The following is an 18,241-nucleotide window of genomic DNA, read 5'->3' as shown; positions in this document are numbered from 1 at the left end:
TTAGGAATCTTCTTTTGCCCAGACTGGGAGTGCATGCTGGCAGGCGCAGGGATGCAGCAGCACTGGGGTGACAGAGGCAGTGAGTGGGACTGGGAGAGGCTGGGAAGCAGATGGGGAGGAGGATGCTGCAAAGAACAAAACCCAGCTCCCTAAGGAATTCCTGGTCTCAAGGGGGTCAATTCACCTGCACAGACCCCCAAGAGGTCCAAAGGGTTACCCATCCAGGCAGGAATGTTGTTCTGGAGTGGGAGAGCAGTGCTGTAGTCTGCATACCCCTAATGGTGATGGTACAGAGGGAAGGGGGGTGATGCTCCAGTGGGCTGAGGCGGGCACTTTGACTTCCCAAACAGGAATCATCCTTGCCCATCCTCTGCCAGAGGCCTTCCTGCCAGCCCATGGATGTGTGGGGAGGACAAAGAGGGGGGGAAAGAGCAGAAAAAGGGGGTTTCCTTGCTGTGCAAAGGGGCAAACATTCAGCACAAAGCCATGGATGGTGTCAGCCATCAGCTTCCCAGTCACTGGGATAACTGGGAGCGCAGGGAGCAGGCCTGGACTCTGCGTGCTAGGGCAGGCTGCTGGCATCTTCATCTGCTTAAGTGCGTGATAAACTCTCTCTATCCATCATATAGCTACTAAAATATACCCAAGGGTATGGCTCTGGGTTAAACACTGCATGCGCACCACTGGGGTTAGAAAATAGAAGGAAACCAGCTCAAATCTCTTACAAAAAGGTAGCAGCAAAAAGGTTTGTGAAAGTCTTCAATAGGCTGGGTAGGAAACAGTCCAAAGAGCAAATACTTCCCTTATGTGATGCTTTACGACTCCCTGCTCAAGGCGATAGGGTCCTCCCTTTACCACTGCAGCTATTGCCTGATCCCATCCATCTGCTTCTGCAGGGATGCTTCTGCACTGACCCACAGCACCCCATGGAACCCCAGATCTTGAGGAGCCCCCCTCTTCCTAGCACATCCAAAGGCAGCCTCGGTGGTTTGCATGCCCATGGACATGGACTCCGAGGCGGAGCAGGCGCCCTGCCTGCATGGAAAAGCAGATCTTGGGTTGCATCCATAGATTCCAAAGGGTACTTCCCTGCTGCCCGGGCCTGCCTGTGCCTGTCGAGGCTGGCTTTTGTCTGGTTCCCTTCACCTTCAGTGCTGCAAGGGCATTTGTGGGAGCAGCAAAGAGCCGGGCAGGGCTGCTCTGTTCTGCACTGATGGGGAAAGAGCCTTAAGTCAGCAGGATCATGAAGCAATTTCCCCCTGTAACATCCATCCTAGTGTGGCTGTGGCGTGGGGAGCCAAGGGACAGGGCTTGGCTTTAGCACTGTGAAGGGCACTGACCGTGGGGCAGGCAAATGGAGAAGCCCCAGCTCTGCAGAACCAGCATCTCCCCATAGCTCAAACACCCCCAGTGCAGGAGCCTCCTGCCCTCCCTTTGGCAGGGCTCTGCTTTGAGGGGACTCAGGTTACTGCAGGTGAAGCAGCCGTATCGGTGCTCCCAAGGGAAGGAGATGGTGACAGGACCGTGCCTGCTGGAAGAAGTGAGCAGAGAGCCTCAGTGCTCATAAATGCTAATAAAGTGCACGAATGCAGAGACATTGGGTTCCATTGGCACAGCCAGGGATGAGGATGCTCTGTGCTGCCTTCCACCCATGGACCAGAGACTGGGACCAGTCCCCTGAACCCCAACACCTCTCCCAAAACCAATCGACCTCATAGGAGGCTGCTTTGGCCAAAGGATCACACTGGTGGCCCCAAAACCTAAAGGCTCCCCTTTGCTGCCTCTCCCCACCCATGTGCATGGTCCCTTCCCTAGTGCAAGGACCAGCGGCTCCAGCATCGGCATCACCCACATCCCATGGCAGGGCCTCATGGGGTCAACCTGGAGCAGGAGGGGACAGTAAGTGACAAGAGTGTGTAGGGGCACAACCAGACCCAGACAAAGGAGACAGAGCCTGGGGTTGAGGGGGGGGGGGGGTGTCCCACCTCCCAGTGGAGAGGTGGCATCAGCGCAGAGGGACACGCAGCCTGACTGCAGGGATCGCGGTCCCGGAGCCCTGGGATGCAGGGAGCAGGCAGCAGGATGCTGTGCTCTGTGCCGGGGGCCTGGGGTAAGGCAAAGTGCTGCACGTGAGGAGGAAAGCGGCCAAGTGCTGGGCGATGGGTGGTGGGGCTCAGTCCGTCTTGCCCAGCTTCGCTATCAGCTCGTCGCAGATCTTGGTCAGCTCCTCGATCTCCTGGTTCTGGAAGGAAAATGGATCATGAAGAGCCCCCGTGGTGGCATGGATGGGAGATAACCCCCCTATGGGTATAGGTGATGCTCCTGCCCAACCTCCTCTGTGCAGCATCCATGGGCTGTGGGGACCCGGAGCGCACCCATCCTCACCCCAAACGCATCCTGATGCTGTCCATGGGTGTGCTGGTGGCTCTAACAGCCAAACTGGAGTCAACCTGAACTGGTAACCCCAGCACTGCCCATAGCCGTGCTTACACCCATGCAGACCTCAATGCCCTCCATGGACAGGATGCAGTTGTACATCTTAACAACCGAACCCAATCTGAACTGGCAACCCCAGCACTGCCCATAGCCATGCTTGCACCCATGCAGAGCTCAATGCCCTCCATGGAGAGGATGCAGTTGTACATCTCAACAACCGAACCCAATCTGAACTGGCAACCCCAGCACTGCCCATAGCCGTGCTTACACCCATGCAGAGCTCAATGCCCTCCATGGAGAGGATGCAGTTGTACATCTCAACAACCGAACCCAATCTGAACTGGCAACCCCAGCACTGCCCATAGCCGTGCTTACACCCATGCAGAGCTCAATGCCCTCCATGGAGAGGATGCAGCTGTACATCTCAACAACCAAACCCAACCCCAAGACATGAACCAAGCAAGCAAGTGAAGAAATACCCCCAAAACCCAGACCCACAGAGCACTCTCTAGGCCCAAAACCCAAAGGATGCCTGCAGCACCAAGAGGATGCTCAGGGCAGCAAAGGGAACCTGGTGTTACCTTCTGCTGCAGGGCTCTCTCCAAGGACTCAACCTTCATCTGCTCCTTGCGCAGCCCCGCGTGCAGGGCTGTGCTCTCTGCCTTGGCCTTGGCACGCACTTGGGCGATCTCCTCGTTGGCTCTATGATGGGTTTGGACACAAGGGGACAATGGTCACTGGGACAAAGCATCACAGAGCCCGGCTCCTGCGTGCCCCATATGGAAAACCTGCGTGGACTGGGGTTAATTCTGCTCCTGCAAGCTCTGTGGGGTGAAGCTCAACCAGGTCCTCACCCACTTCACTCAGGGATGCTGTGTGTCCAGCACAACACACACACGAGCCCTCCTGGAGCACAGGAACTGGTTAAGTGGCTGTAAGTAGACCATAAACCTCAGTTTCTCCATTAGGAAACCTAAGCAGAGACTGGAGAATCCATTGAGGGATTCATGCTGGCTTCACTCACAACCATTTAAAGCCACTCGAGCCTGAGGTTGTAAAAGGCAGCTTTCCACATCAGTAAGCTCCAACCATGGAGACACTGCCCTATGGGGTCTCTGAGCACCCATCAACCCCACGCATGCCCTTACTTGTCCAGCTTCTCCTCCGCATGGACTTTGAGGGCCTGGTACCGCTGCTCCTCCTGCTTGACCCGGGTTAAATAATCTTGAGCACACTTCTTCAGAGCTTCTTCATTCTGGGAAGGGGAAAACGCAGGGGACAAAGTGAGGGCAATGCCATGGGACCTCTGAGAGCAGGGAGAAAGGGGGAAGCAAGGTAAGGACCTTCTTGAAGCCTTCCAGGACGCCCTTTAGGTTCTCGTATCTCCTAAAGAGATCCGATAGGGACCTCTCCACCGAGTTCAGGTCTGCCAGCGCCTGCTCCTTTTCCATGGTGAGCTGCTGCAGGTTCTTCTGGGAGGTCATGTTCGTCCTCTGCTCGTCCTCTGGGATGGAGAACAAGCAGCAAGGGGACACAGGGACTGAGTGGGGATGGCAGCTCCCTCATGGCTCCATGCACCCCGCCAGGGGATGGCACCTTACCTATCATCTGGGCAATGGTCTTCTCGTACTCAGCCACGATTTTCCTAGGAGGAAGGGAGAAGGATAACGCAGGGAAGAGGCAGGCACGCACCTACAGCCCTGCTGCCCCTTCCCCACACCGCAAACACAGCCCAAGCAAGGCCCTGGTGATGCCCATGGCAGTGAATGGGATTCTGAGCCTGGGACTGAGAACCCAGCAGCTCAATGCAGCACAAACGCATCTCCTACCGCATCCCACCCTGAGGAATCCCATCGCCTCCCAATGGGAAGGGTCCTACCGCATCTCCAGCACTTCCTGGCGGCTCTCCTCATACTTCTTCTTCCACTCGCTTGCCTCGATCTCCTTGGTGATTATCTAGGTTGCAGCAGACACAGGAGCCTTGGGATGGGTTCTGGGTGGATTCCCTGTGCTGCGATGCTCGAGGGGTGCACCGCCCCGGTCCCCACGTTACCTCCTCTCGGATGAGCGTGAGCACGGCCGTCTTCTCGCATTCACTGAGGCAGATGCTGTCCAAGGGACTCTCGCTCCTGGTGATGGCTGAGGGGGGCTTGTCCATGGAGCACAGCCCGGGATTGCCCTGCGGGGAGCAGCCATTCGGGATGCTGCAGGGGTTTCAGCTCCCTTTTGGGATGCTCTCCCCAATGCACCAACCTCTATGCAGGCGTTGAACATCCTGCACACACCAACAGCTCAGAGCCCATATGGGGATTTATTACACTTGATGCCCAGTCTCCTGCTGGGAGCTGGGGCTGTGCCATAGGACACCCAGGGAAGCATCATCCCAAAGGAGAGACCCAGGAAGGGCCCATTTCAGAAGCAGAGCTGTGCTCACATCGGACATCCCTTCACTTTCCCCATGATTGGTTTAAATGGGAGCCACAGGCAAGGGACCAGGTCCCCCTTCTCCATCACCTCCATCAGATGGAGACGTGGGTGCAGCTGATGCACTCAAACTGCTGCCAGCAGCAGCAGGGCCTCATTGATCACCCCAAATGCACAAGGGGGGAACAGGCATCACTTCCCTGCAGAGCACGGCTCCACCTGAGCCCTTCCCAATGGGCGGCCCCGCTCATCCCACTGTGCCCCAGCCTGGGAGATGCTCACACAGAGCCCCATCACCCCCCTGTTCCTATTATAGGTGCTTTTACATGATCTGAGGTGGTTGCACCCCCATTCCTCACTGCTCCCCAGCTCCTCCGCACCAGGGGACCAAACTAGGGACGAGCTCAGCGCTGCGAGGCTGAATCCCGCCTGGATGCTGCCCCATCCCTTCCCTCGGGGGGTGCTGCAGCCTCCAGAACAGCATTCCTCCCAAGCAAGGGCTGCCACCACCGCCTGTTCCTCCTTGTATCCCTCTAAATGACAGCCCCATGCAGGCATCTCCTTGGGAACCGGCTGCCAGGCCATAAATAGAGAAGAGCTTTGGAGCAGGCTCCGTGCCTCGGCTCTGTTTTGGAAACCAGAGCACTAAAGCACTTCCCTCCCTCCCCTCCTCCTTCACTGCAGCTCGGGCTCAAGCACGTTTGGGTCCAGGCAGCATCACCCAAGAGCCCCAAACCCATCCCATGGGAGCCCCATACAGCGGCTCTGGGATGCTGGCGGCTCAGAGCCTGCCCAGCCCCAAGCACTGGGTTCACGTTGTCCTTGTGGGGCTTAGCGTGGGTCAATCTGTCTCAGAGGAGCTCGTTTTGCTGATGTTGGTAATCTCATCGTCATCTGCTTGCACCCGAGCAGCTTTGCCCAGGGTTGGATGAGCTGGCACAGGGTTCCCTGCAGCTGAGGGTCTTGGGGTCACCCAATGGCTCCTTTGGGGTGCATTGGGGGTGCCCCTTATAATGCTCATGAACACCTCAATGTGATGCACAGCCCATGTCCTGCAGCTCATCCCTTCCTTGGGACCTCCTCTTCCCTCTCCCTGTCCTGCAGCCACTCCACATAGAGTGGGTGCTCTTGCTGAGCATCCATGGTGCAGCCCTGGATCCCCATCATTCCCAGCATCTCCCTCCCGCAGTGCCCATCTGGAGGGAGCCATCCTGTGGGACATCACCCCTGGCTTTACCAAGCCCTTGTGTGGGCTTTGCATGGCCTTTATCTCCCAAAGAAACCCAGTTCAGAGAGGTTTGGGTGGCACAACGTAGGCACAATGGGGTCACCCTCCCGCAGCCCCAAGCCTCCCCATAGGGAGCAAAGAGGAAGCAAGAGGCACTCACAGGGAAGATGTCCTTTTCCACCTGCTTGGAGATCTCCTTTTCAAAGCCTAAAGAAGGAAACACAAGGTTTTAACCCCTTGTGACCAAGACCCTGCTGCACATCTGGATTCGCTGGGATGCAGAAGGGCATCGGCATCCTCCGAGCATCCCTTCCCAAAAGGCTTCTTTGCCCCATGCTTGTGCCCTTGCAGCCTGGATGCATCCCGCACCCTGCCAGCCTCAAACCCTGCAGTGGAAGCCAACACTTCCCCCTGGTGGCAGCTCAGCCCTGTGGTGCCCAGAGCAGCATTGGAGCTGCATGGGAACGCCGTGGGATGCATCCCTGCTGTGAAGCCCAGCTGCTTGGGCCGCTCCGCATAGCACAAGCCTCAGCCCGCACCAACGGGGCCCAAAGGAGCTGCCACATGGCCCCAGCTATTCTTAACAGCATCAGAGAGGAGATAAACCCCTCCTGTCTGCAACCTGCCCTCTGGCATAGAGCAGGAGGTGATTTATGGACCTCAGCTGCAGCCAGCACTGGCCAGGCAGAGAAAAGCATAAAGGGAAGGAGGAAACAGCGCTGATTTCCTGCTTTTCCCCCCCAATTTGGAGCCAAAGGGCTCATTTCCCCTCCCCAGAACCTGCAGCCTGGACAGCATCCAGGGGCAATGATGAATGGGCACAGGGCAGAGCTGCAGAACCCCCCTGCAGTGATTCCTCCTCTTGCACCTTTAGCTTTGCTATTGATTAAATGTCCTGTTCTAACGCCTGGGTCTGATTCTGCTGTAATGGGTTGGTCAGCAAGGCTAATCCCATAGGAGACTGACAGCAAAGGGCCAGCAGGAGCATCAGCAGGGGTCTGCAGTGATGCTGAGATCTCCATCAGTCACTGACCTGGTGCTGGGATACTGAGGGCTGGGAGCTCAGCTTCGAGCAGGGCACCCTGTAACCACCACAGCACCATGGGGATGCTCTGTACTCACAGCATCCAAGCAAACACAAGTCCATGACATTGGTTTTCCATGATGGAAATCGTGCCGTAAGCAACAGAGGTTTCATTATAGGGCCTTGAGCCCTGGCACTGTGAATAGAAGCTGCCTCAATTCATGGCCAGAGCTCCATGCACAGCACATCCCAGAGGATACAGGGATGCTCCTTACCTGGCTCCGTGCTGTGCTTCCCGGCCGGCACGGGGACATTGGAGCACTCAAAGTACTCCAGGTCATCTTCAGGCTCAGCCTTCTTCTCCAGGCCAGGTTTCTGTGCAGTGGTGCAGGCCAGCTTCTCCTCATCAGTGGCTCGTCCATCCCGATTGGCGATATCTGGGATTACTGGGATCGGCGCTCCTTCATCCTGCAGGGTCAAGGCACGCCGTTAAGCAGGACTGAGCTAATCCATGGGGATCAGGCAGCCGGGTTGCATGGGAAGCTTCGCATCCACCACCAAGTGCAACCCAGCAGCTCCTCAGTGGGGTTTGGGGGCAGAAGCAATGAACACACAAACCCCATTAACCCAGCTGCAGAGATGATGGGGACAGGGATGATACCACATGCACATGGACCTGAATGAACCACAGGGACCATGCCTGGCCAGGGACAGGGCTGAGCACCAAGCAGCACCCTCCTCCCACCCTTCCCATAGGGAAGATGCTCTCGCATTGACTGCATCCAGGGACACCCCATCCTGACCCCCACCTCTCCCCATGCCCCCAGCCGAGCATCCCTGGTGGGATCCCCCCCTACCTGAGCGCCAGCATCCAGGACCAGGGGCTGTGCCTCGTATGGCTTCACCTTGCAGCCGCTCCTGCAGGGAGAGAAGCAGCAGCTCAGGCATCGGCAGGGGCCGCGAGTGAGAGCAGAGCAGGGGGGAAGCAGCCCCAGCAGCAGCGTTCGCACCCGGCAGCACCGCACTCCCCAGTGGGACACGGAGGCAGAGCAAGCTCTGGGGCGGGCAGAGGAGCAAGTGAACAAAAGACAGGACTACAGAGCAACGGGGTTTGTGTCTGAGCAGTTTATTCCTGCTGAAGGGAAGCAGCAGAGATGCTGACAACGCGAGAGGCCATTGCCACTGAGATGCCCCTCTCTGCATCCTCGATGCATCGCAAAGGGCACACGGATCTCCTGCGGGATGGAAGCTTCTCCAGGCTGTCTCATGCTCATTCCCTGCAGGTTTGCCTGGGATATCTCCATGTGCAAGTTGGACCCACACGGCTGGATTGCTGGTTTGAGCTCTGCTTTGCTTGCAGGGCAACTCGGATGCTTCCTCCACCACATGCAAAGGGAAAAGAGCCTTGCAGATAGGTGAAGGCTGAGCTCAGGCTGATCTTGGGTGGCTGGATGCTCTTCAGTGAGGAAGCTCTCCCTGGCTGTTCATCCCATGTTCCTCAAGGCGTGCCATTGCAGAGTCCATCAGTGCAGGAGTGCAGCACAGCCACATCCCGACACACCGGGCATCAGCATCCTGAATCAGCCGGGGGCAGCACAGGGATGGTCCCAGCATGAGCAACCCTGCATCTCACCGCCCTCTCACTCCATGTCCATTATCTCCCATATCCAAACCCCCAGAAGGGAGATACTGGCCAAGCTGGACACAGCTCATGTAGCATCCCACTGCGGGTACCTGAGGAGGGATCTCTGCCAGGATTGCATTGAGCCATTCCTTGCTATAAAGCATCTCCCCCACCCATCGCTCCCCATCCCATCACACACGTGCGCCAAATGACCCCCCTCCCCAGCACTGAGATAACTGGAATTCAAGGGGACGGGGGCAACGGGGAGCAGGGAGCCCAGGCTGATGCCCTGCAATGCCTGGGGCACAGGCAGCCCCATCGTGCTGCAGGGCCCGTGGTGACACAGACACCCACTGTGAGCCAGTGGAAAGGCAGATGGGGTCTTGGCCAAGACACAGATGTCAGCGCTGGAGCCCGGCTCCAATGCTGGTCGTGCATATGGCAGCAGCACTGAGCACACAAGAAGGGCATTGGGATGATGACAGAAGATGGGAGCTGAGCCCAGCATTCTCCCTTGCACCACAGCAGAGCCCAGAGGGCCTGGGAGGGGATGACTGACAACGCTGAGCATCACCCATGGGGGTGAGGCAGGACCCTGCTGTGTGCCCATCCTATGGGATGGGAGCTGCAAGCCCTGGGGGCACAGAATGGGTACTGGGGGTTGCACTGGGGTTCACTTTCCAGCCCATGTAGAGCCCAGCTCCATCCCAGCCTTGTTCACAGTAAGGATGCTCTGATGGAGAGCCATGAGCAAATCGGCTCTGGCAGGCACCAAAGAGCTCATGGGAGCCCTGTTTGGAGCTGGCTGTGAGGGCAAAGCTCCTTTGGGACCATCTCAATGTCCCAAAGCTCCTTTGGGACCATCTCAATGTCCCAAAGCTCCTTTGGGACCATCTCAATGTCTCAAAGCTCCTTTGGGACCATCTCAATGTCTCAAAGCTCCTTTGGGACCATCTCAGTGTCTCAAAGCTCCTTTGGGACCATCTCCTCAATCAATCAGAGGAGACGGGCACTGACTCCATCACCTCCTGGATGATGCTTTCCCCTACCCCTCTATAGAGGTGTCTTTGGGAAGGGGTAGGAGATGCCCTCACCTTCAGGACTTGCACACAGAGCTGCTCCCCTCCGTTAGCCAACGCACTGGGTTTGAGGGCTTGAACCCTCTGAAGGCATTGCGGGCCGCATGCTGCGGGAGCAAGCACAGCATCCTCACCTCACCGGGCCGAGCCACCCCGAGAGCTGCAGGCCATGGACCAGAGAGCGCAGAGCATGAGACAAAGGGCACAAGGAGCCTGCATGCCGTGGAGACGTGTGGGGCCAGCACCCACCCAGAGAAAGAGGACAAAAACCAGCCAAGGAGAAGAGGAAAGCAATAGAGAAGAGAGTACTTACAACAGAAAACAGAGAAATTTCACTTGTTCAGTGGTCCTGATGCACCAAAGCATGGACAGGGAGACAGACAGACAGATGGAGAGAAGAAGAGCGTGTGAAAAGACCTGGGTATTAACTCTCGCTGGGCCCAGCTCTGCCTTTTGGGGAGGAACACGTGGATAAAGGATGCTCTGGTTGGGCATCTCCTATTCACGGATGTGAGATTGATGGTGCCATTCCACCATGCATCCCACTGACAGGGAGGTGAGTGAATGGAGCAGCCCATGCTGCTCCCAGGAGAGGGACCCTGAGGACTTATGGAATCATGGAATGGTTTGGGTTGGAAAGGACTTTAAGATCGTCCAGTTCCAACCCCCTGCCATGGGCAGGGACATCTCACACTAAACCATGGCACCCAACGTGGCCTTGAGCACTGCCAGGGATGGGGCATTCACTTCTATGGGCACCCTGTGCCAGCGCCTCAGCACCCTCACATAAAGAACTTCCCTTATCTCCAACCTGAACTCCCCCTGTTTCAGTCTGAACCCATCACCCCTTGTCCCATCTCTACAGCCCCTAATGAAGAGCCCCTCTCCAGCATCCTTGTAGCCCCCTTCACACACTGGAAGCTCCTCACTTCTCCCTGCTGAACAGCCCCAGCTCGGTCACACAGGGGAACATCCCCTCCCTGCAAAGCGTTCCTATGAGCAGAGCACCCAACACACCCTTAGGTTTACCTGCTGGCTCTTGTCTGTGCTCCCTGTATAACCCTGCTCCCGTCTGCCCATCAGCAGGGCAATGGTGCGTTGGTTTTGCTGCCAGCTCCACGCTCCCAAAATTCCCCCCCTTTTGAGCCCTTTTGCTTTCAAGCGGTTCCAATCCCACAACCCCAAGTTATAGAGGAAGGACCCAAAATTGCCTGGGCAGGTAGAGCCAAGCCTGGCTCAGCAGCTCCCATCCCCAGCATCAGGCACTGCCCACACACGGCTTGGAGGACATTGGTGATGCCACGGGTGAAACAGCAAGGAAATGGGAAGGTTTGGCCATGAAACCTGCTCCAGAGGAGCATTCCCAGCAGGAACTGCCTGCATTCCCAGGAGGCACCATGCAACATCACCATCTCCACAGCGGGGTTTAAATAGGAGCTAAAAAGGCACTGAAATAGCTCAGCAAGGCACAAGCAGCTCCCTCCTGCCTGTGCAGATGTGATGGAAGCAACAGATCTGCCTCTTCACCACTATCCCCTTCCCCTGCTTAGCAAAGAGCAACCCAGGGGCAGCTCGCACCACGTCCCAGCAGCATCTGACCCATCAGACAAGCTTCAACAGGCCCCCAAACCCTTATCTGTGCTTGATAAAGCCTCTGCTCTGCCCACACCAGCTCCATGAGCCGGAGCCCTGAGGGTTTTCCAAAGGGGTGATCCTGCAAAGCGGGTCCTGATCCAGCCCTCCCCATTCTACGTGGGACCCCAGCACCACTCCAGGACCCCCGTCCCTCTCCTCCCATCCGCTCCTGATGCTCCAGGATGCCAACAGGGATGCAGGAGCTGGGACAAGGGGTGGATAAAAGCAGGGCAGCCGAACCCGAGGTGCACATCGGTGTTTCAGGCTCACTTAGAAACCACGAGGGCATCATCAGCATCACCACCACCACCACTGCTCTGCCCGCAAGGGAACGGAGGGGCCGCTGCTGCCCGCTCCATCACTCACGTTATCAGGCGGGACTTGGGCTTCTTGGGGGAGCCGCTGCCTCTGCCGGGCTCATCCTGCACCTCCAGCACCTGAGACTCCAGGATCTCATTGAGGCTGTTGTCAGCAGCAGGGCAGGAGTCGCTGGTGGAGCTGCCGAGGGTCTTGGTGGGCTTAAACGGATCCATTGCCTCGAAGTGATTGGGGTCAAACTGGTAGGACCCTTTGGGGAGAGCCGGCAAGTCCTGCAGCGCTGAGCTGCCACCCAAGGCGCCTATCCGGGGTGCAGGACCCAGCCTGGGGGAGCCAGGGGGGGGCAGATCCATGGGGCCCCTCTCTGCATCCTCAACTGGTTTCTTGGGGGGCTCTCGGTGCCTCTTCGGTGTCACTTTGCTGGCCGGGATCCTGCTGCCCCTCCTGGGCGCTGCTCTCCTCGTCTCCGGGCTCTCTCCTCCCTCCATCGCATCAACCTCAGGCTTTGGGAGCTGCTCTTTGTGCTCCTGGTCCCCCCCCTGCTCCCCAGTGCTGGGGTGGGGGGGGCAGTGTGGGGCCGATGCTACAGTGGGGTCCACACTCCCATCGTGCATCCCCAGGGTCTCCTCTATGGATCCTTCTGTTATCCCTTTCCCATCCTGGACCAGAGCATCCCCCTTCGGCTCCATCATCCCCATGCTGGCATCCGCCGCATCCTCTCCCAGCATGACCCGTTCTTGGTCGGCCCCACTGCCCGGTGCTCCTTGGGGCTGGATGTGGGCCTGAGGCTGCCTCAGGGATGCATCTTCGGGGTCATTTTCCCCTTTCGCATCCAAACTGGATTTAGGGGCTGCTATCTCCGCTTGAGCCTCATCTTTGGGATGCTTCCCTGGCGAGCTGTCCCCATGGGCCTCCCCTACCAGCAGGTCACCATGGCCACTTGGCTCTGCAAAGACAAAAGGAGGCAGTTAAACCCCTGCCTGCTGCACACCCCATTTCCAGAAGGGGTTTTCTCCCCTCCTTATGTGCTCCAGGGTTATAATTGGGGGGGGATTCCTGACCTGTGCAGCCCTGGCATCAAGCACTTGCAGTAAGATTTGAAGCCCTGGAGACCGTGGTGAAAAGATAGCCTGTAAATGGGGGGGTCCCCTGTAAATAGGGGCGGGGGGCTCAGACACAGCACCCGCATGCAGCTGATGCTCTCCCCCACAGCCTGTTGCTGCAGAGCATCAAGGCTCAGCAGGGCTGTCAGAGATCCTTAATCACGAATCCTGATCCATGACTTAATCCCTGCTACTCCAATCCCTGCCCCTAAATCCTTTTACTGCTTCATCTGTTCTTTGCTGTCAAAGGGATGGGGAAGCTCCTTATCTACGGGGGTATCCTGAAAGCTACACCCACAAAGCACCTAGAGCCAGGACCTCGGTGCTGCTGTCACCTCCTCTCCTCCATCTCAACCAGGGGCTCCTGGGATAAGGCAGGAGGGGATGCTGTGATGCTCAGCACCATCAGGGAACACATAGGCTCTTACTGGGAACAGCAGCAGGGCTTGTGCTGGGGAAACCTGTCCCATTGCACTGCTGCAGCCATGGAGCGCATCGATGCGCAGGAGCTTTGGATGCGGGATGCTCACAAGCTCCCCCAGCACATCCCTGTTCCTATGATGGGGCATTCACACCCAGCTCACGTTCACTGGTGAGGGAGGCTGGCAGAAGGAAAAGTGAATCAGGGCTAACCCAGGACAGGGAGCCAAGAGCCCTGACTCAGCTGACGGCTTGCGGGTGGCATAATTGGTCTCCAGGATGCTAAAAGCCATGCAAATGAACCATGAGGGGCTGTGTGGGTGCAGGAAACCCTCCCTCCACCTCCAAAAAGGCTCTTTCCAAGCAGCCATCGCTTTGCTGCCCCAGGAAACGCACCAGTAAACACAACCCAATGGATGTGTACTGGGAGTGCAGCCAGGAGACGGTCCGAGGCAGCGCCTGGGAACGGGGAGAACGTCCTTAAACAGATCCCAACTTGGAGCTGGGGTGGTTTGAACGGAGCCAGCGCTGAGGAGGGAGCAGACTTCAAAGGGAGGGCCAAAAGGCACCTTTTGAATGCGTTTCCCATTCCCACCGGCCGGCTCTGCAGCCGCTGTTCTCACAGACGTGAGCCCCATCCCGGTTCCCAACCCGAGCAGGGAGTCCTTGCTGCTGGAATAACAAGCAGGCGGCACGCAAACCACCTCTCCCGGCTGGGATGGCTGCAGGGCAGGGAGAGCAGGAGCGCTGGGGTGCTCAGAGCCACCATGGGAATCATTGCTTTTCCCAGCGGAGCAACCCATGCGTGTTCTGCACCCGGGATAGCTCAGCTCATCCCCTCCTTCCGACCTGCATCCCAGAGCGGAGGGACTGGGATGGACTGGGACACAGAGGGTGTGGGTAAAGGAGGAGCATCCCTCCTGCAGGCTCAGTGGGGTTTTCTCCCCTTATCAGGGGGAGATACCCATGAAACCCATATAAATCCCTTTATGTGTTCTCAAGGAGAGCAGGACAAACCCCCCTGTGAAGCAGCCCAAAGGTGATGGGGCTTCCAGTGTCTGAAGGGGGGTATAAGGATGCTAGAGAGGGACCTTCATCAGGGATGGTAGCGATGGGACAAGGGGTGATGGGTTCAAATTGAAACAGGGGAGGGTCAGGTTGGAGATAAGGAAGAAGAGCACAGCAGCAAGGCTCAGTGCTGCATCCATCCCAAACACAGATCCAATGGAAGATCCCTGCAAACAGCACTTGTAGTGGCTGTGCATGGAGTACAAACAGGCTCCTGGTCCAGCCAGGGGATATTACACATTGAAAACAGGGATTTATCCTCTCCAAGCACAAACACACACGCAGGACAGGCTGGCACCGCTGTAATGGGCACTTTGTGCTGTGCATTTTAATGCTTGGGCCCGTCCTCCTTAGGCTGCATTGAAACACAAGCACGGACCAACCCAGCAGCTTCCCTCGCATGAAACAGAGCAACTTGGCTGCAGCAGTGCCCTTCTCATCCCACATCCAGCACCCGAGCGAAGCAGCACCGCTCCCGCACTGCCCTCAATGCCAAAGGCAGTGAGAACACCCCCTCTGCTCTCCAGAGCACAGGATATGAGGCCGGTGCTTTCAGCCGGGGCTGACGTAGCCAACGGCTCCGTTCCCCTGTTGCCTTTCCGCTTTGTTTGAGGCCGTTGGTCTATTTTTAAACCTATTCTGTTAGAACGAGCATCCTGGCAGAGCGATGCTGCTGCTAACGCAACGGAAAGCACGTGCCCTGCATCAGGGTAACAGCAGGAGCAGCCCACCAGCACCAATAGGTCCATGTTGGCTGCCTCTGCTTGTTTCCTTGCACAGAGGATGCCTTGCTCTGGGAGATGGCCTGAGAGAAGCTCAGCAAGGATGGCACTGAACGGCTCCACCAATGGGTTCTGAAGCGGCACGGAGCCTGACAGGCTGTCCTTCAGAGCAGGGTTAATGCAGCCATCAGCTGCACACAGAGCATCCATCCCCTGTGTCACAGCTCCTGTCTCACCCATTCCCTACCCCTATAGCCTATTCCCAAGCAAGGCTGAGGCTGCAGTGCCTGTTCCCCAGCCTGGCTGAGCAAGGAGATGCTGCATCCGCCCGTGTGCCTGCTGCTCCTCCTGCAGCAGCGATTCCCCATCAGCTGGTGCATTCCTGACATGCAGCCATTTCATGGGATCACCTCCCCATCACCACTGCTCCTGATCTGCAGCCAGGCGAAGGGCGCACGCTGCTGCAGAGCTGCGCTGCCAAGGTGAGGGCTGCACCGATGGATTCAGCACCCCAAGCGCACACCCACACCTGGGTGATCCCTTCCCTCTATTCCAGACACTGAGGAGATGCAGGGAAGGGATGGAGCTGGGTGCTGGGGCCCTGCTGTTTCCAACAGCCTGCTCTCCATCAGCCACCCCAGATAAACAGCTTGTGCCAGAGATCAGCCCCTAACACTGCGACCTTTGTGTGCTGGCTCCCATGCTCTGTGCCGGGCTGGCATCATGGAACTGCTCATCCCAGGATACAGGCACAAACCAAGCAATGTGCTTCCCTAAGGCAGGAATGATCCTCAGACCTGCCAGGAAAGCCTTTATCTCCCCTTTTCCCCTCCCCAGACATTATCCCTCGAGGTAAAAATGCCTCTATCATCCCTTCTTACAAGGATGATTCCAAGAGCTGTGCCTATGGGAAGCATGGACCCAGTGCTGCCTCTCAAGGAAAACAGACCCGTGCTTTCCACAGGCACCCAGATCCATCCCAACAGCAGAACAACAGCGCAGGAGGTGGCAGCCCACAGCACCCTGTTACTGCCAAGGCCACGCAGCACTTGGCTCCTGGTCCCATTTGAGCTCACACAGACCCCAACCACAATTCCCCCGTGGGAGAAGGTGTGATGGTGGGAGTGAGCTGGTCCCCAAAAGGCCAAGGATAAACAGGGAGCCACAATGGTACAAGCCACAGGGACAAACCACCAACAGCACCGAGGACCCCTGTGCTCCCAGCAGCAAAAAGCACAGTTCCTCCACAAACAGGGCTCAGCAGCACCTTTAACATCAGCAAAGGATGCTCACTGCAGGGGAATGAGAGCACAGCCCTTTGCCGAGTGGCATCTGAGCCACGCAAGCCCTCAACCACAGCGTGGCAGGCATTATTCAGAACAAGCCACTTCTGCTTGCCCCCACCCGGCTCTATTCATCCGGAGCCCAAAAGCAGAAGGCGATGACGGCTCCTTACCTCGGGTGCCGGCCTCGGGCTCCAGCGGCGGCTCCTTTGGCAGCGCGCTGGTCGGCGTTCCTGCTTCAGGGGTCTCAAAACTATCTTTGGAGTCCGAGCTGCCGAGGAGGGGGGGAAAAGAGGGAGGAATTACCGCTTGCAAGGCTTAGCTCCGCAATCCTCCTCGCTGCCCGCGCCGCCGGGCAGGGCCAGCTCCCGGCCGACCGGCCGCGGGCATCCTGCGGCAGCCGCTCCGTCCATGTCCAGCGGCACACGCTGGCAAACGGAAAAGGGAGAGCAGGTGAAACGACATCGTGAGTGCCCCCCCCACATACACTCCGTGTGTGCCCCCAACCCTGCTCTCGGCCGAGCATCCACGACTCCTTCCATCAGGCCTTCCCCTTGGGCATCCACCGCGGGCCACAAGGATACAGCTGCACGCTCAGCATCTCCCCCATGGAGGGGCGGTCCTCGGTTGTGCCCCCCCACACAGCATCAACCCGCGGCAGCAGCGACCGGTTCCCCTCCGGTGTCGTCGTCCCCCCCCCATCCCGATCCCCCCAGGCCCCCCCATCGGGCAGCGGAGCTGGTGCCAGGCAGCGAGCGGGCAGCGAGCAGGCAGCGGGGAGGGGGGGGGAATGGATACGGGCGCGGTCGCAGCCCCGACACCACGCGTGGCCGCGGGTCACTTGCCTGAAGCCGAGGGCCGGGTCCTCCTCCTCCTCTTCCTCCTCTTCCTCCCCGTCGGGGCTGCCCCCGCCCCGCACCGCGGACCAGGTCCAGCGGGCCCACTGCACCGGCGAGAGGATCTGCCAGGCGCTGAACGCCATCGGCCCGCTCCGAGCCCCCGCTCCCAGCCCAGCCCCGCTCCGCTCCTCTCCGCTCCCCGCCGGGCTCGCTGCGGCCGCACCGCCCCCAGCGCCTCCCCCGGGCTGCGGGGAGGGAGAAGGAGAGGCCGCCCCCCGGCACCGCCCGGCGGGAGGGACCGGACGGGGGGGAACCCCCCCCCCTCCGCAGCAGCAGCGCCCAGCGAAGGGGATGCGGGGCAGGATGCGGGCACCCCCACCGCGGGTGGGTGTTGAGGAGCAGCTCCTCCTCCTTCTCCTCCCTTCCCTCCCCACGCAAACGCCCAAATTCACCTCTTTCTGCCCCAAAATAAGCGCACGCCCTGCCCATCACCAGCCCCAACCCCACCCCCTCCGCAGCGGTGAAGGAACACCCCCCCCCCACACACACACACAGCACCACCACCAAGAGGACAGGGGGCTGTGAAACCGGATCGGCCCCGATTTATCCCACGTTTATGGGGCTGCACCTGTGCTCTAGCACAGATTCCTTCCATTCGGGATGTGCCAGTGGCCCCCCGAGGGGGCCGAGCCGGGCGCAGCGGATCCTTCCCTAGGATTCAGGGAAACACCTGCCCCTTCCTTCCATTTTCCAAGGAAATGCCGGCCTCGGCAGCCCTGGCTGATGCAGGTTTCTTTCTGTATTTAACTATCGGCGTTCCCTGCAGGAACGAACACCCCTGAGGGCCTCCCATGGGAATCTTCCCCTTAAGGACGGCTCCCACATTCGTTATCTCCCACAGAGCGCAGCAGAACGTTCCTGATGCATCCAAAGGAATGTCCAGGGCTTTGGCAACGGAGCTGCAGCTCCCCGCAGCCCTCCCACCTCATCCCATGGCTGCTGTGCTGCCAAACCAGCCTGTCCCGTTGTGCAGAGGCG

At 58.4% G+C, this 18,241-nt stretch overlaps 1 protein-coding gene across 3 annotated transcripts; it reads right to left on the bottom strand.

Moving 5' to 3' along the window:
• Window positions 1-1,979: 1,979 nt before the first annotated feature.
• Window positions 1,980-17,379, bottom strand: TACC1 (transforming acidic coiled-coil containing protein 1). 3 transcript variants are annotated; one of them, XM_061349689.1, is made up of 14 exons: window positions 17,210-17,379; window positions 16,538-16,635; window positions 11,817-12,714; window positions 10,129-10,164; window positions 7,970-8,030; window positions 7,388-7,580; window positions 6,249-6,295; window positions 4,490-4,615; window positions 4,316-4,392; window positions 4,038-4,081; window positions 3,780-3,940; window positions 3,585-3,691; window positions 3,018-3,138; window positions 1,980-2,242 (listed from the first exon to the last, which is right to left on the bottom strand). In XM_061349689.1, the coding sequence occupies exons 1-14, from the start codon at window positions 17,344-17,346 to the stop codon at window positions 2,174-2,176; spliced, it is 2,175 nt and encodes a 724-aa protein (XP_061205673.1). In that variant the 5' UTR covers window positions 17,347-17,379; the 3' UTR covers window positions 1,980-2,173. The 3 variants fall into 3 exon arrangements, with proteins under 3 accessions (XP_061205673.1, XP_061205674.1, XP_061205675.1); XM_061349690.1 differs by lacking the exon at window positions 10,129-10,164 and having other exon boundaries at window positions 17,210-17,377; XM_061349691.1 differs by lacking the exons at window positions 10,129-10,164; window positions 11,817-12,714; window positions 16,538-16,635 and having other exon boundaries at window positions 17,210-17,373.
• Between the last annotated feature and the right edge of the window lie 862 nt (window positions 17,380-18,241).

The sequence above is a fragment of the Neopsephotus bourkii genome, unplaced genomic scaffold (genome assembly GCF_033783945.1).
Source record: "Neopsephotus bourkii isolate Nb327-2 ecotype Australia unplaced genomic scaffold, CSIRO-AGI_Nbou_v1 NB_457, whole genome shotgun sequence".
Classification (NCBI taxonomy): Eukaryota; Metazoa; Chordata; class Aves; order Psittaciformes; family Psittacidae; genus Neopsephotus; species Neopsephotus bourkii.
This window is presented reverse-complemented; position numbering and strand designations above follow the sequence as displayed.

Excerpts from the sequence above, each read along its gene's own strand:
- TACC1 (XM_061349689.1), bottom strand. The coding sequence starts at position 17,346 with ATGGCGTTCAGCGCCTGGCAGATCCTCTCGCCGGTGCAGTGGGCCCGC. Across the intron at positions 10,165-11,816 it reads CCCAAGTCCCGCCTGATAAC|GACCACTGAACAAGTGAAAT; the intron begins GTGAGTGATGGA and ends TTGGTGCATCAG. Across the intron at positions 3,692-3,779 it reads TCCTGGAAGGCTTCAAGAAG|AATGAAGAAGCTCTGAAGAA; the intron begins GTCCTTACCTTG and ends TCCCCTTCCCAG.